The sequence below is a fragment of the Schistocerca americana genome, chromosome 1, assembly GCF_021461395.2.
Source record: "Schistocerca americana isolate TAMUIC-IGC-003095 chromosome 1, iqSchAmer2.1, whole genome shotgun sequence".
NCBI classification, from domain to species: Eukaryota; Metazoa; Arthropoda; class Insecta; order Orthoptera; family Acrididae; genus Schistocerca; species Schistocerca americana.
This window is the reverse complement of record NC_060119.1, coordinates 916,146,863-916,158,883: the sequence shown is the minus strand read 5'-3', so window position 1 is coordinate 916,158,883 and position 12,021 is coordinate 916,146,863. Positions and strand designations below refer to the sequence as shown.

The 12,021-nt window shown below is 37.7% G+C and overlaps 1 protein-coding gene across 1 annotated transcript in view; it reads right to left on the bottom strand.

Annotated features, from left to right (window-relative positions):
* Window positions 1-12,021, bottom strand: part of LOC124595119 — a 379,626-nt gene that overhangs the window by 72,627 nt on the left and 294,978 nt on the right. Inside the window, exon 7 of the mRNA XM_047133719.1 lies at window positions 10,325-10,523. Coding sequence (XP_046989675.1) covers window positions 10,325-10,523 — 199 coding nt within the window. The remainder of the gene's footprint in view (window positions 1-10,324; window positions 10,524-12,021) is intronic.

The following is a 12,021-nucleotide window of genomic DNA, read 5'->3' as shown; positions in this document are numbered from 1 at the left end:
TCGGGGCGAATAACTGTTACCTCCATCCTGAGACTTACACTCTTCCCACGGCGTGGCCAGGGAGGGGAACGTTTTCGGATCGTACTTCTGAGCATTAAATTGAGCCTGAGAACGCTTAGAGACTGCTGCCGGCTGGCCGCCAGCGAGAGATGATGTACCACACTTCATTGCGGGTCATCCGCCCTGATGCCACCTACTCCGACCAAGGGCCCTCCCCACGGGCGCCACCCAGCCACAGCAAAGGCCACCTGGCAGGATGGCCGTTGCCGGGAGTCCCGATACCCCAGGAGGATAGGCATCTACTCCTTGGCATACGTGGGGAGTTAACAGCGCAGGCATCAGTAGAGCGATCCCTGTGTTGTCAGGGGGCTACAACCAAGAGGGTACATGGCGGCCCCACCACAACGGGCTGGCTACCGTGCTGGATCTTAGGTGCAAAAATGTCCAAGGTCGTTGTCGCAGTGAAAAGAAACACTGCAGAGGGCAGCGTGGTAATCGCACCCAGGGACGTATCCTCGCCCAAGAGATCGAAAACGAGCGGAACACCATTGCAACGACGAGAAATCCAGCTAAAGGTCTAATTGCACGACGGATACAGTGCACCATGTAAGGTGCCCTTCCCCAATTGGCTCGCTCTTCGGATAAATTTAGAAAGATGGAGGTCAAACCCGAGAGGGGACCATCACATAAGGCCGAAACATGTGAGACTCCTTTTAGTCGCCTCTTACGACAGGCAGGAATACCGCCGGCCTATTCTAACCCCCGAACCCGCAGGGGGGGCAACACACATGCTCCTAATTATTCTCTTTTGTAACACAAGGAGTCTGATAACATTTGTTGAATTTCCCCAGGAGATTATGCCACAATGAATAATTGACTCATAGTAGACTACCATTCTGGCGTCTATGTTTGTGGCAACTGCCAAAATACACATTGCAAATACTGATCTATTAAATTTATTTGCTATATGGTCAATGTGTACCTTCCAATTTAGATTTTTATCAATATTAAGGCCTTAGAATGTAAAATGATTTGCTTCTGTGATATCCTGATTATTGCAAGTTACCTTTATTTCATTCTCTTCTAATGATTTAGCTTCTAATTGCATCATTTTGGTTTTAGTTACATTTAGTTTTAGCCCATTTTGATGGAACCAAGATTAAATTTTATGTGGAGTATTTTTTACACTTTCAGGAACTTTTTCAGTTACCTCAGAGCTGATGCATCACCAGCAGATAAAACTGAATGAAGATCAATAGCGCGTGGTAGGTCGTTTATGTTGAAAAGGAATAGAGACACACCCAATATTGAACTTTATGAGACTCCTTGGAAAATCGTTTTCAAGTTTTTCAGTAATTTCTTTAATTTGAAGCTACAATTACTCCTTTTTCCTTTCTGTTAGGAAAGAGTTGAACCACTGTAAAGCAATGTCCCTAATTCTATATAGGTGTAATTTGTGGAGACATAGGGAGTGCTTCACTGAATCAAAGGCTTTGTCAGATCACAGAATATTCCTGTGATCTTTTCACCCTTATCTAATGTGGATCATATTCTTTGAGTAAACTCATTGACAGCAATTAAAGTGATTTTTTTCCCTGTTGGAATGCAAACTGTTTTTTTAATATATGTCATTTGAAGTAATAATTTTTTGAATTTGTTTTGCTGCAACCTTTTCAAAAACTGTACAGAAGACAACAGAAGAGAGAGAGGGCAGTAATTCCCCATATCTTCTGTCAATCCCTTTTCAAATAATAGTTTCATATCGGCATATTTCAGTACATCTGGAAAACATCTCTATTCAAAAGATTGATTTATAATAACTGCCAGGGGTTGTGAAATGATATTATACATATTCTTGATTACAGAAGTGGGTATTTCATCTCATACACATGGGGATTTCTTTCTTAAAGACAATATTTCATTTTACACATCCCTTTGGGTGATTTTTTTTTCAAACTCTTTACAGGGTGTATTCTGGTTATTTCCCAAGCTTATAAAATTTGCTTTGTCTCGATAGGCTCCTATATCTATACCGCACCTTTTCAGAACAACTGTTGACACAATTTGACATCTCAATAGGGTTTATTGTAACATTATTTTGAAATTTAATTACATTTATGAATTTTTATTGACTGTGAAGTGGCATTCAGAAACAAATGTTTACTTGTGACATAAGGATACAGACTATGGATCCAAACTAAGCCATCTAAGACAATGTATGAAGTACCTGATATGGTTAACTATCTGGTTCATAGCAAACTTTTTGAATCTTAATCTCCTGATAATTCATAGCAAGCAATAATATATCATCTGCATCAGAAGTAGGAATTAATAACAAGACACAAAATGAAACAATGTGTATCAAAATCTTTATAGTGTTCTGCTCCATAGCCAGCTACGAGGGGGTTATCAAAAATTAAACAGGAAATTAATTGCATAACGAATCTTTCACTGTGCAATTGAAACTGTTTCCTGATCTACGACTTGAACATGCATCTAGCTTTTCATGGCAATGCTCTTACCTGCTGCACTACCCAAGCACATACTGTGCACCAGACCAGTACTCAAACATTGAACCTTGCCTCTCACACGTAATGGAAGCAATTTTCCACTTTTTACACTTTTAAGTAACTCACATCATGAAGACTGGAAGACCAAGGTTTGGGATTATTTTGCATACATCCACTCCCTGCAGTCTAAAGAAACTACAGTATTCTGATGTGATAACTTAGATATTTTCATTGTTCCAGAGCCTGCCACTTTCTCGGCATGTGCTTGAATGTTTGCAGTGAATAATAAACATGAACTTCAGGTGTACCGTGGTTTACACAGCCACAATACAAGCCACAAAAATGATTTCCATGCATGTTTGAGAATGAGGATTTGCATTTTGTTGTACAGGTTACTAACAGAATTAAGTAGAAATAACTGGGAAGACACTGGACAATGAGATTGCAATTCGAATGTCATTTCCAACAGTAACAACAGGTGCCTCAATCAGCACTGTTATCCAACAGAGTGTTACTGTGAGAAACAAATCAAATAGGAATAGAAGAACATTGCACACCTAGAAAAAGGCCCTATGACAACTACACTGTTTGGTCACAATGATGAGAAGTATAGCACCTGTGTCAATCTAATTTAGATAGGAAAAGAAAAAAAGTAAAATTTTGCAAAATTAGAATGTTCACTCGGTCCCACTATTCAATGTACATTTATGGAATACAAAATGAGAGCTTTATCAAGGGCACACAGTAGATGAGCAATTATTTCCTAGCAATATTCTAACAACACCACAAATTCAGATTTCCTGTAAGTCAGGGAAAATTACATTAAAAGCCAAAAAAGGATAGCCAACATCTACAATCAACGTATCTTTTGTTGAAAGAAGAGCTTTGTGTAATACAGAAAATTACCTTTAAACAAAACCTGAAGAGGCTCCACAGGAAGTAATGTACTGTTCTTCATGGGGTTATTAGAAAAAGATACTAAATTCCCTGATAACAGCAGCAATGAGAGATATGATAATATATTGATATCATTGGCCACTAATTTCAATGATTTCTTCTTAAGATTAGCTGCAAACATACGGAGACAGAATTGGAGCATTTGAAGTAATCAATGGATTTGCTTGTACAATAATTCCTTAGTCCATCAGCTGATATCAGTAACAAGAGATTACAAAAATAATTAGGTTGCTGGAACAAGTAATACAATGTGTTGTGATGGTATTTCTACATCTACATATACACCCCGTAAACCATGATATGATGTCTGGCAGAGGGTACCCTGCACCACAGTTAGCTGTTTCCTTTCTTGTTCCACTCGCAGATAGAGTGAGAAAAAAACAACTATGTATATGCTTCTATATTAACCCCAATTTCTTGATCTTATCTTTGTGGTTCCTACACTAAATGTATGTTGCTGTAGTAGGATTGTTCTGCAGTCAGCTTCAAATGCCGGTTTTCTAAACTTTCTCAGTAGCGTTCTTTGAAATTAATGTCTTCTTCCCTCCAGGGATTCTTACTTGAGCTCTCGAAGCATATCTATAACTCTTTCATGTTGATCGAACTTACTGGTAACAAATCTTGCAGCTCGCCTCTGAATTGCTTTGATATCTTCTTTCAATCTGACCTGGTGTGGATCCCAAACACTTGAACATTACTCAAGAATATGTCACACTAGCATCCTATATGCAGTCTCCTTTACAGATGACCTACACTTTCCTAAAATTGACTATTTGCCTTCTACACTTTCCTAAAATTCTCCCAATAAACCAAAATCGACCATTTGCCTTCCCTACCACAATTCTGACATGCTCATTACATTTCATATTACTTTGATATGTTAGGCCCAGGTATTTAAATGGCACGACTGTGTCAAGCAGGACACTACCACATCCATATCTACATCTACATACTGTGAGGAGCAAGGCAGAGGGTACATTCCATTGTACTGGTTATTAGGGTTTCCTCCTGTTCCATTCATGTGTGGAGCAAGGGAAGGTTGAATGCCTCTGCGCATGCAATAATTATTCTAATCTTATTCTCACAATTCCCATGTGAGCGACATGTAGGGGGTTGTAATATATCCCTAGAGTAATAATTTAAAGCCAATTCCTGAAAAATCATTAACAGACTTTTTTGGGATAGTTTAAGGCTGACTTCAAGAGTATGTCATTTCACATCCTTCAGCATCTCTGTGACACTCTCCTATGAATTAAACAAACCTGTGACCATTCATTCTGTCATTCTCTGTACATATTCAATATCCCCTGTTAGTCCTCTCTGCTAAGGGTCCCACACACTTGAGCAGTATTCTAGAATGGGTCACACGAGTGACTTGTAAGCAATCTCTTTAGGAGACTGGCTGGTTTATTGGTAGAGTACTGGGACAGTGCAAAGTTACCACCTAGTTTACCCGCAACTGTACCTATGTTATCATTCCATACTGTATCCGAACATTACGAGTTTGTTTTTCTACTCATGTGCATCAACTTACATTTTTCTACATTAAGAGCTAGCTGCCATGCATCATACCAACCAGAAATTTTGTCTAGGGCATCTTATGTAAACATACAGTCAGTCACCCTTGCCATCTTCTGTACACAACATCATCAGTGAAAACAGGCAAACTGACCATTCTGTCTGCCAGATAAACCAAAGTACTAAACTCTTGTGCCAACTTGACTGTGCCACTCAAAAAAGTTACCTCCCACTAAAAGTGTGCAAAAGTGACTCTAAATCTCACAAAAGATGATTCCTCATGGTCATATCTGTATTTTTTTTACATACTAAAATGGTTAAACCCTTAAGCACAGTCAGTTTGTAAGAAGTAATTATTAAGTTGCTTCAAAATGATAATGAGATGCTGAAAACAGTACATTTAATGCTAAAACAAGTAAATGATAAACTAGTTAGTGACAGAAAATCCTGCCCGTGTGTGTGGAAAACAACCAATTACTGAGCAACGTCATATTAGCAGACTCATACATGTCATACACTTAATAATATTAGAAAACTCTGTCCGTGAAACAGCAAGTGATAAATACAAATAGGAAACAGTTACCTATAGTAAAAAAGGCATACGTGTAAAGTGAAACAAAGAAAGGAGGTAACAAAAATGAATTCTCCTTAACAGATTACTCTTAGTTAAAAATGTTATTGTGCCAACTGTACAGTCAACGTTCAACTTGGAATCCAATAAATCAGCTAACCAAACATTTTAAAAACATACTGAGTGTGAAAATTAGTATAGTCAAAAATGCTAACAAAATTACAAGTTGGCCTCCTGCCAACTACAGATGTGCTTTAATCCACATGGACACGAATTCCATCTGTAGTTGCAGTGACGTAGAAATCTTGACTGAAACAAGAAATCTGATTAAATCAACAAAAATTGTGTACACAACCTCTAGGCTGGTAATTTGTGGCATTAATCACAAAAGATCAGCAAGTGATAAGTCAATGGAAAAAATAAAGGCTCTAGGAAACACTGCAACAGACTTGGGAAAGTCTTCATTTACTCTCAAGTTTTTACATGATAAATGTTTGGTGAAAGAGGGACTACACCTAAACTGGTTAAACTCTGTGAATTTTAGTAAAATGTTCATAGATGTGTGTAAAATCCTAAAAGGCAAGGGAAACTGATTAATTCCGATTGCGGCGACAAAGCAAAGGTACAAACAGCAAATAAAAAGAACAGATACCAAAGGCAGGATGCACCTGAAATTATACACAAAACAAACATTCTCTGCTGATGCACTGAAATATCAATAGCTTAACAGCAGAAGTACCAAACATTAAATATTCTTAAACTGATGAATGTAATATTGTGCTTTCGGAATCTGTAAATTTCAAAATAATGTGCCTAAACGAACACTGGTTAACAGAAGATCATGTACAAGTTCTATGTCCATATACTGGGGACAAACTGCAGTCTGTATTTGTGTAGCAGTATCTCAGAAATGTACACCACAGGATAGTGAGAAGATCAAAGGAGAAAAACCTATTGCTACCAGGAGTAACAGCATAAGTGTTAAAGCCAGAAAGGGAATCATTCCCCAGTCAACATGACACAGGAGATTAACAAAACAAGAACAAAGTGCATGAAGCAGCAAATCTGTAACAGCAATCTTTCATTCACAGAGGTACAGGAAAAAATAACATAGCTAATAAAAATATTGTGAGTCATAATTTCAGACCAAAGATTTTACATCAAAAAGTGCAGTATGCAGCAATTTAAGTAGGAGTAGTTCTACTGTAGGTAACTGATGAGCTGCCAAACATATTAATTAAGACGAAACAGAACATGAAAGAAAATTAAAAAATTGCACATATATGAACAAACCACAAATTTCTTTAGATTTAGATACAAGAATGGAGGAGTTACTATATATGTATACAGTAATATGAGTAACAGTGTACTGTATCTATTTGTAGATTGTAATGAAATCTTTTTAGCTTTCACAATTTCGCCACCAGCATTTTTCATTTCAAAAGTTATTGCGTCATTACCAAGGGTTCTTCCTCTTTCTACGTGCTGAATAGATATCCCTACCACTCCACTCACACAGTCAATTATCTTCATGTTTATTTTCTTAAGTTCACTATAAATAGATTTTTCAGAAATCTTCAAACACTCCTAATAAGGTCTCCTACTTCATCCTAACAGTGGCATTTAATGTGTTCATGATTTCACTCTCACAATATCACTCGTCAGTAAGTTACTTTTAATTCTTATCTCTTCTTCAACTGTCTCGTGTTATCAAAAATTCTGTTTTGTTTGTTCCGTTTTGCTCCTATACATCTCTAGTTATTTTCAATATAATAGTTGCTGAAGCAATTTTTGTGTTCCTCAGAACCATAAACCTATTTGATGTGCATTTTCAACTTCTCACAGCGTAATGAATAGCCCATTATATTTCGGGCATGCAGCCATGCAAATAAAATTTCATGCACTGATATTTCAGCCGCATATCGTCCGGCCATCCTCAGAATGAGTCACAAGACTGACAACAAGATGCCAAACATGGGCTTATATGCTTCACTGCAGCAGCACTGCTTATGCAGGTCACAAATTCTGGTTGGCGGCAAAGAAACACGCTTACGCGTACAGACATTCAATTGGCTTATCGATGTGTGATCGGTGGCGGTGACACCATGACGACTTCTCTGCAGTTTAATTACCCCAAGAGCCAGATTCCATGTTTCGTCCAAATTAAAACCATTATCTCCATTTATTAAATTATTAGCTAGTCTAATCTCTATAGCTTCCTTGAAGACAGATTCCCAAAAGGAAGAGGTGGATGTTAAAGTCTTCACATCACGGTAATTCATGGAATGACCTGTAGCAATACGAAGTTCGGCCACAGCTGACTTGTCTGGCTGTAATAAGCATGTGTATCTTTGATGTTCCACACATCTCTCGTGAACGGTGCATGTTGTTTGACCTATGTATGACTTCTCACAATTTCCGTAAGGAATCTGATATGGATATTTCTCTCTTGAGTTAGTGTTATTTTCAGTACCTTTGGGTGTTTGTAATTTTCTGATCACAGAGCTGTTTACCATTACTTTATAATTGAAACTACAATGTGTCCAAAATAAATGAGAGCATTGAATGAATGATATTTTTTAACGATCTACAATAAGCTGTACTGTTACTCCAGTAAAGTATGCTAGCAAACAATTATTGCTAATTCTAATTCTAGTGGAATACACTGAGAAGAACTAGATGTACATTCTGAACACATTTTATCAAGAGAAACCCAAGCAGAAAATGTACACTGAAAGGACAAAATGGTATTAAAAGGAAGACTGGCTCTGTGTTTTCAACAACAAACAAATCATGCAGGGTGATACGTTGGTCTTAACCCCGTTGTGAATTTCTAGTGACCAGAGGCTTAGCAAACTAATAAAATTGATCGTTAAGTTAGTAAGATCTGAACTCAATAAACCCAAATTTATTTTCATTGATCAAAAAATTAGTTAGAAAAGCAGAATAGCACCAATATTAACAAATAGGTATATAGTCCATTAAATTTTGGGCATGCAGCCACATAAAAGCACATGTTCAAATAAGGCCATAATATTCTTATCAAAATGTTGGCCAATAAGAGATAAAGAGTCCTTTAAAGGTACCTTGGTGTATAATGATACCACATCAAAACTTAGCAGCACATCCATACTATTTAGCCTGACATTGCTAAGTCTCTGGGTAAAATCCATAGAATTACGAATGTGGTGACTACATTTTCCTACCAACTGTTTTAATAAAGAAGCTCAATATTTGGCAGCAAAATACGTTGGTGAACCAATAGTGCTCATTATAGGTCTCATAGACAAGTCCTATTAGACGCTCATCCTTGCCCATCTTGTGAACTTTAGGAAGACCATAAAACTTGATGACTTTCTTTATTCATGGAAGACTTCAAGGACAAGGCACTGGACTCAGCAAGTTTTAAACCAATGGTCTCCTGGAGGTACACATGTGATGGATGAATTACATCGATTTCTTGAGCATTTGAATTCCATCCATGCTAGCATCAAATTTACTATGGAAATAGAAAAAGATGGCTGCCTACCCTTTTTGGATGTTGTCATTCACCATAATGTTGATGACACATTAGGACATGCGTGTATCAGAAATCAACACACACAAATCTATATCTTCATGCCAGTAGCTGCCGTTACCCTTCACAGATCGTAGGTGTCCTCAAGACCTTAGTGCATACGACACACTGAATATCCGATAATGGCAATCTGCAAGAAGAGCTCACATACCTCAAAAGCATTTTTAAATCAAATGGACGTTCTCCACAACAGATTCGTAGAGCATTCAATGCAAAACCTAGAATATGGGGAAGAAGATAGTAAGTCCTTCAGATCTAGTGCATTTTTGCCCTTATTGGGTGCTCTTTCCTCTAAGATAGGCCGTATTCTTGAGAAACACTGTGCTAAAGTGATCTTCCGGCCCCCCATGAAGATTGCAGCTTTACTCGGCGCTGTGAATGACGATTTACAGCTTCATAAAGTGGGTAACTGCAGATTTCCTTCTTGGAAAGTGACCTAATTCTCTCACTTAACAACTTCAAATACTTACTGCATTGAAGTGGCTTTAATTCATTACATATATCTAATTCTGATCAGCCTTATTTTCACCAAACACAATCATCATCATGATTCCATCACATTTCCCTGGAAATATGTTTGTGCAGTGCATACACAGTAAATACAAACACTTTCATTCATGAAACTTCCTGAAAGATTTAAATTGGGTGCTAGACAGAGACTTGAACTTGGGACCTTTGCCTTTCCCGGCAAGTGCTCTACTGTCTGCGCTACCCAAGCACAACTCACACCCTGTTCTCATAGCTTTACTTCTGCCAGTACCTAGTCTACTACCTTCCGAACTTCACAGAAGGTCTCCTGCAATATTAGACTAATTCTTTCTGCGCTGTTTATGAGAATGCGCTGTACTGCTGAAAAGAAAGACAAATACCATCCAGGTCACTTTTTTAAGAAAAAATAAACATCACTCTACTGAAAAAATTTCAACTGAATTAACCAAACTATTTTGGTTACAAGCTTTCTGTAATTTCCAGATTCTTAAGAGGCTTCACTCAAAACTAGCAATTTACTGAATATATCGTTCAATAAGTTATACCGCACAAATTTATTTTCATTGTGACAGTATTAATATGATTAGCGATTTCAATGTATGCCGAAGCCCCGTTAGAACTCCTCAAATGTACTCCTCTCAACTGCAGTTTTAACAATCTGCTTACTTTGTGTTATATTAATACATATAATATTAGTTATACCTGCTCTTCGGTGGAAGCAAGATAGTTGTAGATCAGTGGATAGGATATCTGGTCATTTTGTCGAAAATTTGGTGGCGATTCAACAAATTTATGACTTCCTCCTGTTGATACGTAGCACTGAGATTGTGGTGGCTGGTTTGTAATTGGAAAATGAAGAGATGGCTGTGACAAAGGCTTTCTGTCAGTATCTGGACTGACCCTGAAATAAAATGCAAAATTAATTTACTTCGGTAAACAATCAACATTACCTCACATTAATCAATTTCTTGTGTCAGATCCACTGAATTACACAAGTAACAAGGATTGTGGATTGTGTTATTTCCAAATTATATTTATTGTACACAGTATGTTCGTTTTGATATGACTGCCTACTTGGAAGGAGAGTGTAATTAGGGAATGTGTTTATTGTTTTACTTGCCACACATAAACTTTAGTGTCATTTCAGTGTTGGTGTGTGAAAGCAACTGAAAAATTCTGTTCATCACATTACAAGTAGCAACGTTTGTTAAAAAATTGTATGAAGTGTAATAATGTTCTAGAAATAGGACTCAGTACTTATTTCAGCACAAAAAAATTTTTTCTGTAAAAAATTCGTCTGTAATCAAATAAACATTAAGCTACTAATAGCAAATAAACAGCAGCCACACAGTGAACCTGAGGAGGCAACAGTTTTATTTTATCTTAATTTATTTTATTTTTTCCAGTGTAGTGGCATCCTTACTAACTTGTGTGATCCAACTTACGCAACACTAGCAAACCTGATAATGCTTTGCAATTGCTAAATATGTATGCAACCTACTTCTCCTCCCTGTCTCTGTCCATGCCCTCCTTCCCCTTCTCTTTGTCATAGCTTCAATGACAGTATTTCTCTTGCAATTAATAGTACTGATGGCTGCATCACAGATCTCTCCATTTGCAAGGAAACAATAATGAAATGTTAGCAATACAAAAAAATTTAAGTTGGCTAACTTTGTATATTTTCATTCAATAATTTGCTTTGGAACAATGTTGTTGGAGAAGAAGCCAAGCAGTGCAGTTGCCGTAATCTAGTGATTATGATACTAGATTGTTGCATGGAGGGTCCCGAGTTCAAAACTCACCTGAACTGAAAAATTTTAATTTCTATATTCAGTTCAAGTACATCCTAGAAGTATCCACAAATGGCAAGAAGCACTGTACTGGAATGTTCTGTAGCTGTATATATACCATATGTATTCTGGCCAGAGGCAGTTCGCTCTGTGCTCTTGTATGTACAAGTGCTGAGTAAACGTTCCATTGAGTGAAGTTAGTGTTTGTCATTCATCTACTTAAACCTTCCTCTACGTGACATTATTCTGGTGGAGACGCTGGGTATCAGAACTTGTGATACCGCACATTATCGACAACACAGTGCCTCCCATCAGGCCATGACAGAGCCGCCGTTTGGGTGGCAAGAAACCTGAGTTTGAGCCATATTCAACAGATCGCAATCTATCAGAGACAGAAGAAGAAGAAGAAGAAGAAGAGGACTTCACGATGACAGCAATTGTGTGCCACCACAAGACATCCTTCCGCATTCTCTGGTGATGATGGCCAAGATCCAAACAAGTGGCTAAAGGTATATGAGCATATAGCCAAATTTAACAAATGGGATGACACCGTGTGTTTGGCTAACATATTTTTCTACTTGGAGGGCATTGCCAAGCAATGGTATGAGA